Source organism: Sipha flava, unplaced genomic scaffold, assembly GCF_003268045.1.
Source record: "Sipha flava isolate LNK unplaced genomic scaffold, YSA_version1 246_pilon_pilon, whole genome shotgun sequence".
In the NCBI taxonomy this organism is placed as follows: Eukaryota; Metazoa; Arthropoda; class Insecta; order Hemiptera; family Aphididae; genus Sipha; species Sipha flava.
This window is the reverse complement of record NW_020272894.1, coordinates 321684-340470: the sequence shown is the minus strand read 5'-3', so window position 1 is coordinate 340470 and position 18787 is coordinate 321684. Positions and strand designations below refer to the sequence as shown.

Genomic DNA, 18787 nt, shown 5'->3' with positions numbered 1-18787 from the left:
CTAATCAAGACATCATCTATAAAAAATTTCCAGGGGGGACGATCCACCCATCCACACTTCAGCTACGCCACTGATGTACACAAACGACCTCAGCGAATTGCAGTACAACACGTAATGTTGTATTTCACAATTTTTTTCTACCACACAATAAGGTCGAACGTTCATAGTAATATGTAAAACGATGGAACCGGTCCCGTGTAGGGGCCAACGGTCGTTCGTCTGCGAGATTCTCGAATAATAATAATAATAATAATAATAATTATAATATGTTCACAGCACAATCGAAGGTGCTAAAAATGATTTCAAAACGCTGCGGTCCGCGCGTAGGGAAATTCCGGTTCGTTGTCCGCTGATCGCAGTCGGCGGCCGTTTCGGAAGATAAGAGTTATCACTCGCTGCTGTCGGACCAGTGTCAGCTGCTACGGTCGTTTCGTCGTCGACAAAATGAATGTTATCGCCGTGGCGCGTGTTCAGTCTTCCAAACGTTCCGCCAGCTACTTGTAGTGATCGACACGTTTCGCGTTCCCGTTTCGATCGGCTCGTCGTCCGATCCGTCACCGGTCACCGTTCACTCGTACCGCTGCTGCCATCGCCGTTAATCTTCCGCGAATTAGGTACGTTGATTGCACGGACGGGAATTCGTCCGCGGTGAACCGATCGTATCTGATAACTGTAATATTCGGTCACTTGTCCGCCTACTACACTTAGTAGCGCGAATCCGAACAGCTCATGACGTTAATGTTACGTTTATAATTGTTGTTCGAAACTGTCGTTCTGTTCGTCAGGTATCGTGCAGCACGCCTGCCGAATAGTGATGGTCAGGTGGTATTAGCGTTCGTGGAAAACTTTTGAAGTTGAAAACCAAACGAAATGAGTGCTGGTAACCAGTCGTCGATCGACGTCTCGTTTGCCGGTAACGTCGGCGAGAAGATACCGTTGGTCAACCGTCGCCGTCAGGTTTTCGACTATTTCACGCGCCTGTTCACTAACTCAAACAATGGCTCTGATGAATCATCGAAAGACGGCTACGTCGAGTTCGGAAATATTGGCGAGGCTACCAGTGGCCGTACGCTGGGTCCTTTTGCTGGAGTTTTCGCGCCCGTCTGTCTGTCAATGTTCAGTGCCTTGTTGTTTCTGCGAGTGGGTATGGTAACAACTCATGTAAACGTTTGATTTTATTCTTTGTACCATCACTCAGACATTTGTGTATTCGTTTATTTGTCCAGGGTTTGTCATTGGTAATGCTGGTCTTGTTGAAACTCTTTTTCAATTTGCCATCGCTTATACTATTATTGTTTTTACTGTTATGTCTGTTTGTGCTATATCAACCAATGGTGCTGTTGAAGGAGGCGGTGCTTATTGTATCCTTTTGATAGTGTTTACTTTTCAAAACAATTGTTAACCTTTTAAAATATTTTACCTTTACAATATGAATCAATTCCTTAAGATTGTTTACAGTTATGATTAGTAGAACGTTAGGTCCAGAACTTGGTGGATCAATTGGAACATTATTTTTCCTTGCAAATATTGTTAGCAGTGCTCTTTGTCTTACAGGATGTGTAGAGGGTCTTATTGATAACTTTGGAGAGTCTGGTAAGCGGCTATTAGTAATATAAATCATGATTATTTCTGTATTTGTATAATGTTTCTTTTATTTTGCACGTTTTCTTTGCTGAGTATGATTTATATTAATATTTTATAAATGTTTTTAGGTTATTTAATGCCAGAAAATAGTTATATTTTAGCTGATGGCCATTGGTGGAGATTTACCTATACATCGTTGTTGAATTTTTTAAATTTATTAATTTGTTTAATTGGTGCTTCATTATTTGCAAAAACTACTGTGATTATATTTGCAATTGTTGTGATATGCTTATTATCTTCATTCATTAGTTTTTTTCTAAAGTCTCCACAACAAGTAAGATCATAATTAAACTAATTAATTTAATTATAAATAATAAATTATAATTTATGTATAATATATATATATATTTTAGATTGAAGTACCTGCGGCAAATATTTTTGTAAATGAGACCAACACTACTGTTTTCTTAAATTATACAGGCTTTAGTTTAACAACTTTTACTGAAAATTTGGGCCCTAATTTTGGGTATGACTATACTTCAAATAATATTGCTGTAAATTTTTCATCAGTATTTGGAGTACTTTTCTGTGGTGTAACTGGAATATTAGCTGGAGCTAATATGTCTGGTAAAAACTTAAAGATAACTTAAAGATTTACCTATTAAATTATCTGATTTTAATTCTTTTAATTTTTCAGGTAATTTGAAAAATCCTTCTCATAGCATACCTCGAGGCACACTTGGAGGAGTACTGTTTACTTTCATATCATACATTAGTTTATCCGTTCTTGTGGCTGCTACATGTTCACAAAAATTACTCCAAGAAAATTATGTCTTTCTGATGCCTATTAATATTTGGCCTCCTTTTATTTCCATTGGTATATTGACGGCCACATTTTCAGCTAGTCTTAGTTGTTTGATTGGCTCCAGTAGAGTACTTGAAGCATTAGCAAAAGATTGTATTTATGGTAAACACTATAAAGATTATTATTCTGTTCATTAATAATAATTATTCAAATTTTTGTTTAGAAATTGTTTTAAATGACTTTTATTTACTTTATATTCTATTATTCTATTGTATTTATATTTTGGTAGATTTTAGACCATAATCATTCTAGTTTTTTTTAGTATTGAACAAGAATATGTTATTTAGGCTAATTCATTATGGCTACAATAGTACAATGTTATTATTATAAAAATGAATTGATAAACATATTTAAAAAACTAACAGATTACACTTGATTATTTATGTTTAAATATTTTAATTGCAGTAAATTTAATGAATAATAAATTTTAAATTAATTGAAATACTAAGTTTAAAATAATTCCTGATAAATTTATCATTTTATAACTCTTACCAATAGGGTACAATAATTCATTAAGTTTTAACTTGTCAAGCATTTTTTTGAGTTATTGGTAGTATTAAATACAAAGTTAATAATTTAGTAATTTTATTTTTAAATAATATTGTATTATAAACGGTGTTTTTTATTTTTAGGTCGGTTATTACATTTTGTTAACTATGGAGTTTGGCGGTCAAATCCTGTTGCTGCAGTTGTTTTTTCATGGCTATTGGTACAAATGATTTTATTTATTGGATCACTCAATGTAATTGCTCAACTGAATTCCATTCTATTTTTATTAGCATATGTAGCATTAAATTTAACTTGTCTCGGTTTGGATCTTACATCAGCTCCTAATTTTAGGTATAAAGTTATTATTTTTTATTTTTTTATTCAGTATTCTTGCCAAGTTATAAATTACACATGTAAAAAATGTTAATTTTTAAAAACATTAATAACTTCAATTTTCATAATTAGGCCATCCTTCAAGTATTTTTCTTCATGGACCTGTTCCTTAGGGCTAATGGGGAGTGTTGTAATGATGTTTGTTATAAATCCATTCTATGCTTCAACAAGTTTTGGTTTGTGTTTGTTACTTATACTTTTATTACATTTCTTCTCTCCCTGTGAAGCTACCGAATGGGGATCAATATCTCAAGCTTTATTATTCCACCAGGTATGATTATTACTTTCTTGTTTTTATTTAGACATTAAGCTTAGAACTTCAGTATTAAAATATAATTTATGTTATTATAGGTCCGGAAATATCTGCTGTTGTTAGATTCTAGAAAAAGTCATATTAAATTTTGGAGACCTCAAATGCTATTGATGGTTGCTAATCCTCGTTCATCTTGTCCAACTATAACTTTTGTCAACGACTTAAAAAAAAGTGGTTTATTTGTGTTAGGACATGTAAAAGTTGATGAATCAGAGAAAAATTTAGATTATACAGACAAGAACATCTCATCTTGGTTGGGTCTTGTTGATCATGTGAAAGTAATAAATACCTTTAAAAATACCTTCACAGGTATTTTCTTAAAACTATTTATTTTAATTTTTTTTTGTTAAAGGTGAAAGCATTTGTCGAACTTACTGTTGCCAATAGTGTAAGAGAAGGACTGCATCATCTTATACGATTATCAGGTATAGGAGCAATGAAGCCAAATACTGTTGTATTTGGGTTCTATGATGACAAAGTACCACTTGACTATTTTACAAGGTGAACTGACAATAATGAATTTTAAAACTATTTAAAAACAATTTCACTAATAAAACGTATGTTACAGGTTAGATTCTGCATATAAAACTACTGCATTTCAAGGAATTACAGCTAGTGATGAAAAATTTTGTCTAAGATCTCCCAATGAAGAAAAACATTTAGGTGCCACAGAATATGTGTCGATGATAAATGATGTGTTTTTAATGCGCAAAAATATATGTATTTGTCGACACTTTGATTTGTATAATAAAGCCGATATAATTAAGTATGTATATAATTATATAGTTATAATATCTTTTACTCAATATTTTTGTATAATATGTTGTGTATAATTTAATTTAGGAACACCAAGTACAAGTATATCGATGTATGGCCTGTTAACTTTTTTGGTCCTTCAATGAATGATGCATATGATACTAGTAGTTTATTTATGATGCAATTATCATGTATAATTAAAATGGTTGCTGTGTATAAAAAACATACGTTGAGAGTGCATTTGCTTAACACTATTGACATTCAAAGTCAAAGATTGCAGCTAAAACAACTGTTGTTTACACTTCGTATTAATGCAGTTATTAATGAAGTAAGTACATGCTTCTAAATATATTTCATTTTAAATAACAATAATAATTACATTATGTGTTAGGTCATAGATTGGTCTCAGATTGATATAACAACTTTGGACAGTGATAGAAATACTTATATTTTAAAGTAATTATTGCTTAATTGTTTTTGTTTGTTAATTTTATTGAATAAATATATGTTTATATATTTTTACTTGTTGTAGGGCAAATGAACTAATTAGAAATCAATCTTCTGAAACAGCCATTTGTTTTGTTTATTTGCCAATGCCAAAAGAATCACAGGGATCAGATCTGCAAAATATTAACTATTTAAATGCTCTTACTGATTTGACTAATAATTTACCACCTACAGTTCTTGTACATGGAGTAAGTGTTGTTACATCCACAACTTTATAATATAATCTCTATTCAGTGGATTTTTAAATTGTAATTTTATTAATCTACCATATAAAACTATAATTTTAAATGTATTGAAACTAAAAGTAATTAAGATACTGAAAAGAATTTAATATGAATTAACGTGTATTAATTACTATTTATGTATTCCATATATTTTTATAAATAGTAATATATAATATTGTTTATTATTGTGATACTTTTTTAATAGAATTATGTATAACTATACATATTTTTGTACTGTAAAATGCTTTGTTTAATTATTTTTTTACTAGTTCAAATTTTTCTTCTGTGCCTTAACCTTTTACAAAAGATAATGTAATAAAAAATATTTTGTAATTCACGTCCATGAGAAATAAATGCATTAATTTGCTCAAAATAATTAAAATGTAATATGTGTATTAAATCATTCTCTATGAATACATAAATATTAAAAATAATTGGGTACCAACAACCTATTATAAATATTATAGGCGTTTGCTGGTGGTATGCAGGGTATACAGTTGTATGTCCTGAACACAGAGCCTTGTTTCTAAAAATACCAAAAATAAATAAAAAATATGACACATTTGATCTTCAAATTTAAATTGCATGATTTTATATCGCACTATAATTATTATATTTTGTATTCAGTCTCAGAAATTTTATTTTTTTTTTTTTAAAACATATATGTAATAATAATTTAATGTATTAACAAATTTTAGAAGCATTATGCTTCAAAAGAGATTAATATTTTTAACTATCAATCAAGAATTAGCTATAAATTTCTATCCGAAATCTTCAACTGAATACAAAATTGTATTATGATCGATTATAATTATTTATCAAATTGATTTTGTTTTTTCATTGAAGTATATGTCTATTTTATTGTTTATTTACACTATTTGAATATATTGCTCAAACCATTTCAAGTGTTGTGTAATTATTTATTTTTCTTTCGTAATTTATTTTAAATTTTGATTATGAAAATAGTTATAATAAAATAGAAATTGCTATTCATTCATTTTTTTTTTAAGGAAAAAATTTAAATTTTAAATTAAATTATTATTTAGACATTTGTGTATGTATTTTTACCAGAATTTTAAATGCTTAAAATAACTTTCAGTGAGGGAGGGGGCATTTGGCAGCCTTTTACTTATCCTGAAAAAGAGGTCTGTGTATGCCTTTGATCAAAATAGGTATGTTTTTATTATATGGAATTCTACGATTACCGTAAATATAATATCACCATATAAATTAATGGTAATATATCACTTATATATCATTATGACTATTAAGTTGGAATGAATCAAAACTAATAATTTATATGAGAAATTGTACGTGATAAATAAAGAGGTAAGTGCATGAGGTGTATAAAATTAGTTTCAATTTTATTGTTTTCTGAATGTTTTAATATTTTATTTTGTTTGTTCTTTCCATTTTCGATGTGAGTATCAGCTTAACCACTCTGTTTATATTGAAAACTATTAGTGTTTAAAATTGTTGAAAATTTCCTGTCAAAAATTGAATTGCTAGTAGTATAAAGAAATTATTTTGGTTTTATCATATCCTCATGTGTTTGATATTTATGTTTTGTTTGTTAATTTATTAAACTTTTTTTATTTTAGTTTAAAAGTTTAAACTTAATTATGTAAAATCATGAACTGCGATGAAAACATATATAAAGAATGTCATATAATTACATATAATTATCAAGTACCAAGTACCATAAGTTTATTATTATTATAAATTATTATTATTTTTACTTCATTTTCATAGGTATATTTGGTACGAATACCTATATTACGACAATTGCATTGTTTTTTTTTCTTTTTTTTGATAAGTGCATCTAGACATACATATAAACTATAAAAATTTTGTAATATGAACATGGTGGCTATACTCAAATGTTGAATTTAGTTTCTGATAACTATCCAAAAAATGCTCGATGATGTAATACAGTCGCATTACATTTAGCTGAACTGGAGATTATAATGTCAATAACGTAAATAGTTGATTGCAATTGAACTACTACAAATTAACTACAAATTTATTTATAAATCTTGATTTACATTTTATCATGGATTTGGAATTGAAAAATACCTATTTAAACGTTAACGGAAAACGATTAAGAAACCACGAAAATTAGGAACATTAATCGTTGATATAAGATGTGATTGGGTAAACAAATGGATTGGTTACGTTTTGTGGAGTTCGCTGGCCCGTTGCACCGGTTTTCGGTGCCTATTAAAAAACTACAACGGTATGTACCGGTAATGTATTAATAATTTATGCATATACGTACATGGTTTAATCCATTTCCACAGAACCGTAAACGCGTGATTCGCAGTAAGCGTTAAAATATCTTTGTCATTCGTGTAAGTTGTGTTAAGTGTTGTTTATAATCTTAAAACTTGTGCGAGATGACGATGATCATATTGTAGTCTACATGTGTTGTGTGTACACTAAGTGTGACTTGAGTTATTTAGCGTTTTTAAGATGAGAAATGTATAAAAAAAAAAAAATTCACATAATATCTAATGGAATATATTCTATTGTGTAAAATTAAACGTTTCTACCGTGATGGAACAAAAGACTCGTGGCCTATCACACCTCAGTGTTCCAAGACTAGGAACGGAAATATGGATACACCGTTATTTAAAATATGAAAATAGCCGTAATAACAACAAAATTAATAATTCAAACATTAATCTAAAAATATATTTCAAACATTTGAATTTCAAGTAGATTGCTAAAATATTAAATATTTTACATCAGAATCTAATAAAAATAAATAAAATTTAAATGTATTTTGTAAGAGTTATACGAAATAATAATATTAAAAAAAAAAAAAAAAATTAAAAACATTTATATAATGATTACGATAACTATAACGTCTTAATCTTGAATTTAAATATTAAAACTATTTTAAGTTGATCATAAATAAACAATTTTAATTTTACTGAAGTTTACTAACTAAGTTTATCTTTTTACTTAACAAATCGTTATCCTCATTCAGTTGCTTAATCAATTTTTTATACTTGTTGCATTCTTTTTCGTACTATTTTTAAAAACCATGTTTTTATGATTAGTATCCGCAATAAAATATTGCTGTTGAAAATCTTACCCTTATGGACTTCAATTGTGTTCGATTGGCTAATTTCAGTTCTAAACTATTGATTTCTTCATCCAATTTAAAAAATTTTTCGTTGAAAAAGTCCAATGCAATATTTATTTTATTTTGTAACGTATCCTCTTAAACATTAAACATTTTAATTTTAAAATATTATTCATATATATATTTAGATTTAAGTTTTAACATTTTTACCTTGTTCTTTAAATCCTTCTTCAATCGTATGATCCTCAAATATTTGCTTGCGCTAAAATATTATATTATAACGATTCTTGGTCAATTTTTTTCTTAAGACAAGTTGTTAGGTTTGTACGATTGTATAGTCATATGAATTACAATCAAAAAGTTGTTCATAATATTTCCCTTAAACTTTAAATTAATTTTTTTTGTAATAGTGAATTTTCAAATATGAAATAATATGTAACTTTTTGAATAGTTGATTTAATTAATAATTATTATTTTTATACTTTGTAATTCATACGATAGTTGTGGTAAATATAACTATTAAATTATAATTTACTTGATTTAAAGCTGCTAGATGAATTTTTAAAAGTTCATAGTTTTCTGAAATTAAAAATTATCAAAAAGAAATATTATATATTTACTATTTTTATAGCTATTAAAGAATAATTATTATGTAATCTATACAAGGTATCCCATTAGAATACACTCATTGCAATATATCCAAGATGAATGAAGATGATCAAAATATTACTTTCTTATTAACCGAAAAAATATTAAAATCACAAGGTTAATCAAAATCCAAAGCTTAAACGTCCAAATGTTCATACTAATAAACTTTATAAAATCTAAATTTCTAAAATAATGAAATAAGAAGATAATTTTTTATGGTTATTTTTTCGTGGGATACCGTGTATACCGCTGTTATTTAATTCTTTAAATTCTTTATAGTTATTTGAACGATTTCATACTTACTCATTTTTATGGTTAATTCGTCTACCCCTGTTTCTAATTTACACTTTTTTTCGTCGAGTACAGTTATTTTGTTCTGTAAACTGTTTATTTCTGCATACAATGTTTTTAGTTTTTCATTATCAATTATAATTTCATTATTTAGATCATTAGAAATCCGCGTCAAATCCATCATATACTATGAACAAATAATATAAATAATTATACATTTTTATTGTAAAATTATTGATAGTGTACTTTATTCATACGAGTAAACCACTCTAATGAAATTTACTTTTTTAAAATCATGGAATCTCTTGTTAGTGGCCCGAGCTTTGTTTAAAAGTGTTTTGTCTTCCATCTTGTAACAAAAATACTAGGTAGCTAATACTATAATATATGTATGATTAAAAACAAATTTAATAGAATTTAAAAAAAAAAATCATATAACTATTTGATAACTGGTTATGAAATATTATGGGGTCGTTTCTAATATGGAAATCGTCTCCACATCAAATATTGATACATAAACTTAAAAGCTAATGACGTTGCTAACTTTAAAAATAATATCAATTTATATATATATATACTACATACCTATAACAGATAGGCCATGACACTGAAGGATAAATCTTGACTCACTGTTTTTACGCAAACCTTATGAACAATAAAAACCATAATATTTCGGCCCATGTTCCATTACAAGGCACAATAATATGAAATCTAAATAACCACCACATAACCTTTATTTAAATGTTTATTACATATCGATGATTTATCAAAGAGCAAATGTATTGTCCACGAAATTAAATGTTTCAAAATCGTTTGAAAATACGTCGACCGATTACTATTCAATATTTTAATATTATTATTTCAAAGTAAAAAAAAAAAAAAAATAATAATATTAACAGCCATTAAACACGAAATTATATTAAAAACGTAATAAAAATATTGATTGTATAGGTATAGGTAGAATAACACTGTTTAAACATACACGTATATACTTGTATATGTAATTACTTAAAAGTTCGAACTCTATAATGATTACCTACTGTTGTACAACTGCTAATTATTAGTTAATCTGCACAATAGAAGAAGACCACACTTGGGAGGCGTATCCTTAAAAAGATTTTTAATTTATTTCTTTAAGCACTATTATTATACCACGTAGCGCACTACAGCTATAATTAAATGAAAATAATATTTAGCACTTTATGTGTTGTATGCTGGGTATCGCTGAAGAAACAAGCACGTCAATCCATTGATACAAGTATTTTTGTAATACACATCGATTATTTAAATGTAGTTTTTGAACACGATAAAAAAAAAAATGTTAAATTTTGTATAAACTTAAAACGTATGCGTAAACGTAGGGGCGTATTAAGATTTTTTTCAGGGGTGCTGGGGAATTTTCCCTAAACAAAATTTCACAATTCAATCAATTTTTTTATGATACGAGGATTACATAGATACCAGTCATCAACGATGGCCAGTGATTATATTATACTGTGGAAAAGAAAAAAATTACAGATACAAAACGGTTAAAGATTTCCAGGGACCTTGCATATAAAGATTGTTATTTGTTTAGATGATATTTAAATGAAAATTCATCACGCTACATTCACACCGGACTTCCACATAATCATTCATTTTAATTTTAATGCATTAAACTGCATATATGGTCACTTATTGGTAAATTATTAGGTATATTGGAAGATAGCAGTCAAATTTGAATGAACCTTAAAATTTAAGATGAAGAGCAAACGCTAACACTGAATTGATAAGTGGGATGGGGTTGGTGATTAATAAGTTGTTAATTTCCATATTCCTTGTAGTTCGCTACGCTACTATATCTATTTATATTTATTATCAAAAATATTTTTAAGAATAACGGTTGCAATAATTACAATCGCTAGTCCCTTCTTCTCTTTTGCTATCCAAACGCTGATCCCTCCCTCGATTTACAATACTGTTTGTGGAACTGCTCTCACTTTCTCGTTCATCCAGGCCCATCTTTCCCATTGGGCACTTTGGGCACGTGTGCAGAGCCCCGCGATCGATGAGGCCCCCTAGCTCCTGCCAACCGATAATCGATATTTATCACTGATAAATAAATTTATTTAGAGAAAAATCAAAGGATAATCGCTAAAAGTTATAATAATAAAACTCAATAAGTACGACTGTATGAAATAATTGTTAGAAAAAAATTTGAATATTTGTATTTCAGTATTAAAATATTTGAATATTGGTCTACGGTAGGTATGTTAATTTTAACATTTTCCCCGGGCGTAAAAATGTCTAGTTCCACCTCTGTATATAGCGTATAGTATATATAGAGCCTCCTCCCTCTAAAAATGTAATAAAATGTTCTCAACCAAGGCCGGATTAAGGGGGGGGGGGTCTAGCCGGGGTGGTAACCTCGGGGGCCTCTCGAGTACCCAAGCGAAAAGGGCCCAAACAATTTTAAGCCGATACAAATTTTTTATCACACTAAAATTAGTAGTTTTATAGACATAAATTTTATAATCTTTTAATACAATTGACAATTTGTGAAATAGTCAAAAAGAAATGTATCGTTCTGAGAGCGTAGCGAGCGGCTTTGTGAAGCATGTTTTGTCAATATGGGGCCCATATAGAATTTCAGCTCCGGAGCCGAATAGTTGCTTAATCCGGCATTGTTCGCAACACGATGTACCGAACGTTCCGAGTGAGCGTGATCGGAGCACGCGTCTTGGTTGAAATCACGTATCGGCTGCGAATACAAGACGGTCGCGGATAAAGATCTAACCGACGAGCCTGACGCGCCTGCAGATGAACCCGGCCGATACGGACCGCGGCAATGATTTATCGACGCGTGAAAACATCAACGCAACAATTTTGTCGCGACAACTTACGACGATGACCTGCGACCTGTTCGCAACGACGGCGAGATGAATTTAATCATTTCAATTGCGGACGTGAACGCGAACAATGACGAACGCACCTACAACCAGAAACCCGCGCTTCTCATAACCCGCCCGAGGGAAAATACCGCGAGCACAAGCCATCGCGTTTGTACGACGAACCGATTGGAACGATGTGGACGACGTGGGTTAGGAAAATCAAAGCGAACGAAAAAAAAAAAAAAAAAAAAACGTGTTATGAGTACATGCGTAAACAATATGTCTAATCAACCGTGCGACAGACCGATTTGTGATTCCAATTATTAAAACGACACGAAAAGTCCTTGACGTTCGGATCGAATGACAAAAAAATAAATAAATATTATCGATCAAAAGAGAACGTTTCCCACTGATACCGGTCGAAATATATCGTAATCGGTACTTGAATTGAAAAACGCGAAGTTTCTCAGACAATTATTGTAACGTTAAGTTTATAGAATGTAATTATTAATTAATACTTTATTTGCATGTCCCGTGGGAAACTTTGAAATAACTATTCGATTTGTAGGTCAGGTCTTATTTTTGTAATATTTTTCTGATATTTCGGGGTGGGAGAGTTTAACCTCTAAAATCTCCCTGCGTTCGCGATTGCTTAACTTAAACTAGAGTTTAATCTCCTCGACCTCCCCCCAACATCATTAAACTTCAAATAAATCTAAATATTTTTCGCACGTCAACTGCAATACAACTGGATTCGTTGATTCAACATCATTTTTTTCTTTTCTTCGAAATCTAAGCCCACACAATAATTCATTATACTATCATATTCAGTCGCATATATTGATTTATCTTACAAGAAAATCCATTTATAATATAAGTAATAATTTTTATTGTAGGCAGTTGAATATATTATAAGAAAATTTAGGTAACATAAAACATCTTATTAATGTACGGATAATTAATATATAATACAAATAAATCTAGTACCGTTCTAACTGCCAATGACGCTCGAAAGGCAACAATGTTTAACGCGTTAAGCCTACCGCTACGTGATTGTTTGTCCTGAATTTTAGGAAAATAAATTCTAAGAGCCGGGTGACCAGCAAAGGTGTATTACCTCCTTGTAGTGTCGTGATTTCAATAAAAAAAAAAAGAAAAAACAGAGGTAGAGTTTTTATAGAAACATAATTTTGAACAGTAGAAAGACAATTTAAAATCAAGAAGTCCAAAGTCATGTGTATACATCAGAATTTATTATGATGATCTCAGTACAGATTATTATGTAAGTATATATTATTATGGTATATATTATGACGTGATTCAACCAAAAGGGTATTTGGTAGGTATAGGAGTCGTATACTGATATATTTATTTCGCTTTTACCGGTGCAACATATCCATGTAAAGCCAAAGGTCATTAGTAAAAAACCGTCACAGAATCAAAATTGATGCGAACTTCTTAAACAGTAACTAGAAACACCGATTTCAAACACGATCCAAGTAAGATCTACACGTATTGATTAGCGTACAACGTTTAGCGTACAACGTTTAGTTTAGCGTAAAACGTCATAATATAGCGTGTATGATGTTGGACAATTATTTTGCGCTCTTTTCAACAATGTTTTTGTTGTTTATTGTTCAATAGGGATTATTTTAGAAATCAACTCTTAGTACAGGTGCTTGTGTAAATGAGGTCTTCGGTTCGAAGGACCTGGGTTTGACAACAATACAATCATTGGTCGTAATACAAAATCGGACGATTTTCGCGGTGCAGACATTGCAATTGAAAATTTGTGTAAAACGCCAGAAGCTCTGATGTGCCTTGCAGCTACATACGACATACGCCTATTGCATATATCACATGCTTCAATAGTGCGTGCGTGTGTGCGCATACACATGATATATTGTTATCAAAATTATAGTTTTGAAACGATTTACTTGACCTTACACAGAAATACACAGAAATACTACATAATAGTCGCCACCGTTGTTGTTCTTATTATTATTATTGTTATTGCTGTACCGTACAAATTAATAATATTTTAACTAGGCCACCGCGCGCGTTAATCAATAGCAAATTAATTAACCAATTTTAATGAGGGCTGTTGTCCGAAATAAATTCATTGTTAACATCTAATAATAACAAACGGCCGCAAATAGTGTACGAGTAGTTAACATAATTACGGTACGCGACGTGTACGTACTACTACGGGCATACGCGCATATTCTCGTAGTCGTTACGATTCCGATTTTGGTTGGTATACAATTCGCTGTCTATTACCGTATTATAATATAGGTTATGTTACATGCTATACTATAAGCTCGTACGAAATGGCGCAACTAGGTATAAAATATTTGGGGGGGGGGATTTTTAGAACTAGTGTATTTTTGTGCATGCATGTCGAGCGACACTAAGTACGAACTAATACGAATATTTGTAAATTACTTATGTATACTGTATTATGTAACGTAAAAAAAAAAAAAACATTTTTCTGAAAGAATAAATTATTAACAATTATATAATAATTGTACAGCTATTTTTCTTTCAATCTTGTCGAATATATTTTTCGACACTTACACTTGCCAAGTTAGAGTACCAAAATTGTTCCATCGAACATTGAGGAATAGTTTGTTACCAACTAAGATACATCTTGTTCTGTATAGTTTATAAATATATACGAGTAAAACACTTCAAGTCAATATAATATTGTCACAGATTCGATGTCCATGTATAATATTTTTAAGTACCTAAAACACGAACACGGTTGACTGTTTATAATAATAATGGTACACGTCTATAGCTAAACTATATACTATTGAATATTTTATTTATTTATCAATTATATTCTGTTAGAGTTGTACATATAAAGTAAAGATCAATTTATATTTGGCTTAAATACATATTTTTAAATTAAATCAGACATTTTGTGACCTAGTTAAAATTTCATCAGGAGGATAACCCCTTAATTGTGAAATTTTACTCGTACATTATTATGTAATTTGTTTTCACTTATATATTTAAATTTAGATTATAGTTATATATTAGTTATAGCTTAAATCAAAAAATATCCATCTTACGAAAAAAATAAAAATATAAGTAACAATTAGACATACATTTTTATAAAACAATTTTATTGCTCCCTTCTCCCGTAGTTCTAGTTAGATTTCAAGTTGATATTGGTTGATCAACTCGATTAATTTGTTTGGAAAATCTCTCACTGTTTTAACTAACGGGTTAATCGGTTAATGGTGGATCATACCACTTAATCGCCTCTTACGATAAATCGAGTCACTATCGCTATGTTCTTATCCCGAGTGTCAGAGAGATTGGCATTATAGCATCAGCTTTTTTTGCATCGCGTGAATATTTTGTTTTATTCGTGTTGAATTTTCTTCGTTTCTATGTGTTATTTGTTCATTATCTATCAGTACCAATGCTTGGAAAGTTCCTTTAAAAAAGGAACTCGTTCACGTTCACGTTTATCTTGCTAAAAAGGAACTAAATCCTTTACCGTTCCTGTCTTGAAGAAAGGAACTAGTTTCTTTTCTCGTTCTTAAATAAAGAACATTTATCGTTCTTCAAAGGTTTTAAAATAATTAATTTAATTAGGTATTATTATTTTGTTTTTATTTTTTAAAATTGTTTATTCCATACAAGTTAATTTTATAATACTTGCTTCAATTTTAATTATTTTATAATATGTAATAGGTCCATTAAAAATTTGAGAAAAAAAATGTTTTTCAACTCCTGGCCATGGAATACCAATACGTGAAGTTGAAATTTAACTCGTGCTTTCGTCTGACATAATTATTGATTTGTAACAAGTAGGGCTCGGAAGTTCTAAAAAATGCATATTATTCTTGGTTCATCCTAGAATATCCAAAGTAAGATACAAATATGTTTTATACTATTCGGATATCATACACAAAATTTAATTTTGCTATTTTTTGCATATACACGGGTTCTATTGCTATTTTGTTAATTTAGGGTTTAGAGTGCTATTTTTGGATATATTTTCACATAATACAGGAAATAATCATCATTTGTTGATAATAATGATATTTAATAATTAATTAATTTAACATTTTTGTTAACAGTTTATAATTTATCCAGTCCAGCCATCTATGAGCCCAAAAATTTGTAAAATTGCATTTAATTTTTTTTCTAATCAATTTACAATTTTTTTCAAGTTAAATGCATATTTTTTTATTTTTCGTACTATTTATAACGCATACTTTAGAGTTTTTAAGTGCATATTTAAGAGCTAAAAAGTAAAAATGATAGTGCTACAACTTCCGAGCCCTGGTAATATTTAATAAGTAATAAAATAACTAGTGAAAATAACACGAAATTAATTTATCAACCTGTGTAGGCAGCACTCAGCAGACAAATGATTGTACTGAAAAAGAGACATTGCTTTAGCTGTAGCCTGTAGGTACGCTTCAAAAATAGAAAATATACTTGTAATAAATTACAAATTGTAAGTAATACACACCCGTATCGTCAAGTATTTTTTCAGCCACTAACGATGTCCCACCAATAAGGTCGCCGCGACAGCATGGAATTTTGAAACCTTAAAAATTTTGTATAAAAAAAAAGTTTATTTTTAGCTCTTTATGTTTGCTAAAGAAGTTTTAAAACTTTTTTCTCATAGTTCTAAAAATGATTTAATTACTTTCATTTAAAAATAAATTAACGAAAAAGGAACGAAAAAAATCATTCGTGTTCCTCCAAAAAGTGAACGAAATTCCAATACGTTCTTAAACACCAAAAAGGAACTGTGTTCCCGATAAGTTCCTAAGAATGGAATGAAATCAAAAGAACGAGTTCCTTTGAACGCATTCCTTCCAAGCACTGATCAGTACCTATTGTTCGTTAAGGCTTTTTTATGCAAATTTTCTCATTTATTGGTAGGTATCTCTGCTTTCAATGAGCTGGCTCTTGTCTGATAACCAGTTATATCCATACTGTTCCATTTTATTTCGTAATGAGATTCTATATTATATATATAATATATATATTCGATTCTTTACTAGTCCTTTACCACATTCATATTCTTCTGATTCTTGGACGTTGAATGTTTCAAGTTTCGCGTTAAAATCTCCGTGGCCTATTAGGTGTTGGACAACATATTGATCTATTTATAATAATGGTATATCAAATCTTAATTGAATGTCTAATGAATGAAAACCCATTGATATGTTTCTTTACTCTTGGTAAATGTGTCTCATATTTCTTGTCAAGTGGTTTCGAATACTGTTTAAATCTATAACCTTCTTTGTCCATCTGTTTTCTCGTTTGGCTTATTCTGGCTGTGTATCAATCTATCTATAATGGCAGAAGTATTGCTACGAATTTTAAATCGTTTGTTGAAGTCGTGTTATAGGCTTTTATAATTGCTATTAGGGAGCGCTTTTGAGTAGCTTGTAGTTAGTTGATATCTTTTTTTAGTTCTTATGAAGTTACTCTGTATGTTATCCTTGGTAGTGTTGTATACGCCGAACAGATCGCGCGTAGAGACACAAACACACAACGTAAATTAAGATACCATTTGAAATAAAGCATATGTTTTCTGTAGTGGTCGGGTCACACGATCACTGCGGAAGACCTATTTATAATAATAATAATAATAATAATCTTTATTATGGAAATCAAGTTGCAATTTACAAATATTATATACAAAGTGTAGTGACAGTTATATATACACGTTATGTTATTCGCAAGTTTTCTCTCTTTTATTACTTCGCTTGATTAATTAAACATATTTATTGCTTACATACTAATTTTTAGAATTGTTTTCTAATATACTAAAATTTCATATTAATCAATTTCCTATTTACGACATGAATAAACAAGTTTTTAATATGTCTATACTTCATGTGGCCTGGATTTATTGTTATTGATATTCTTCAATACTATAGCAGGTAAATTTTTTAGTAAACAAAATATAATTTTCTCTTGTTCAAATGTGATAACTGTATTAATTCAATTTCTTAGATATTTTATGCTTTTCAAAGTCGTATTATTTTGTCACTGAAAGTTATAGCGAATCCTAGCACTTAGTTTCCTTTCGCCACAAGTGCCTGTGGCTTAATAGTTGATAAACTCAAGTATTCTTTCATTTTCCCAAACATGTAAGTCAATTAAGGCTAGTTCAACTCTTTTAAATAATTATTTTCTGTTATTTGCTGTTACTCTTGTACAACGGTATCATTAATGTAGCAAATACTTATTGAATGTTCTAGAATTAATGTTTTTAGATTTGTTGACAACTATTATCCATAAATTTGAAGCGAATTCTGATCCTTAAGGACATCTATTGATAAATGCCTTTGAATAGGATATTTTTCCCATTTTTGAAGTTAACTCTTTTTTTTTTTATATAGCCCATCAATGAAATTGTATTTCCATTTGCTTTTAAGTTATTAACGTCATTAATTAAATAAATTAAAATTCTGAATTTATTGCAATTATTATTTTAGTATTATTGAACCTTTTGATATTTTATTATACTTACTATTTTTTATTATCATTGACTACATTTTATTTAAAAATAATTTTGAATTTTAAATCATATAATATTATTAAATTTATTTTTATTAATGTTGATTTTTGTACAAGCCTAAATAAATAAATACAAATAAAAGTTATTAATGTCCATTTAAATTGCTTTTTGGTTGGGCATGTTTCTTAAAAAAAAAAACTGGTATTTGCATTAATTATTTCCGAAACAACTAGATCCTAATACGTTTGACG

The 18787-nt window shown here is 29.5% G+C and overlaps 2 protein-coding genes across 2 annotated transcripts; one reads left to right on the top strand and one right to left on the bottom strand.

Annotated features, from left to right (window-relative positions):
• Positions 1 to 298: 298 nt before the first annotated feature.
• Positions 299 to 5255, top strand: LOC112684223 (solute carrier family 12 member 9). Its single transcript, XM_025555607.1, has 15 exons — positions 299 to 614; positions 786 to 1144; positions 1227 to 1361; positions 1459 to 1593; positions 1713 to 1918; positions 1998 to 2211; positions 2282 to 2551; positions 3082 to 3289; positions 3404 to 3602; positions 3683 to 3922; positions 3997 to 4145; positions 4213 to 4410; positions 4488 to 4728; positions 4792 to 4856; positions 4933 to 5255. The coding sequence occupies exons 2-15, from the start codon at positions 871 to 873 to the stop codon at positions 5123 to 5125; spliced, it is 2727 nt and encodes a 908-aa protein (XP_025411392.1). The 5' UTR covers positions 299 to 614; positions 786 to 870; the 3' UTR covers positions 5126 to 5255.
• A 3157-nt stretch (positions 5256 to 8412) lies between these two features.
• LOC112684238 lies at positions 8413 to 9821 on the bottom strand. The gene is made up of 5 exons (XM_025555637.1): positions 9747 to 9821; positions 9445 to 9539; positions 9174 to 9348; positions 8758 to 8801; positions 8413 to 8484 (listed from the first exon to the last, which is right to left on the bottom strand). Exons 2-5 carry the CDS (start codon positions 9508 to 9510, stop codon positions 8413 to 8415), a joined length of 357 nt encoding a protein of 118 aa, XP_025411422.1. The 5' UTR covers positions 9511 to 9539; positions 9747 to 9821.
• Positions 9822 to 18787: the final 8966 nt, after the last annotated feature.

Coding starts and splice junctions, on each gene's coding strand:
- LOC112684238 (XM_025555637.1), bottom strand. CDS start 9,510: ATGGAAGACAAAACACTTTTAAACAAAGCTCGGGCCACTAACAAGAGA. Junction 9,349..9,444: donor GATTCCATGATTTTAAAAAA/GTAAATTTCATT, acceptor ATTTGTTCATAG/TATATGATGGATTTGACGCG. Junction 8,485..8,757: donor ATCTAGCAGCTTTAAATCAA/GTAAATTATAAT, acceptor ATAATATTTTAG/CGCAAGCAAATATTTGAGGA.
- LOC112684223 (XM_025555607.1), top strand. CDS start 871: ATGAGTGCTGGTAACCAGTCGTCGATCGACGTCTCGTTTGCCGGTAAC. Junction 1,145..1,226: donor CTTGTTGTTTCTGCGAGTGG/GTATGGTAACAA, acceptor TTATTTGTCCAG/GGTTTGTCATTGGTAATGCT. Junction 2,212..2,281: donor AGCTGGAGCTAATATGTCTG/GTAAAAACTTAA, acceptor TTAATTTTTCAG/GTAATTTGAAAAATCCTTCT.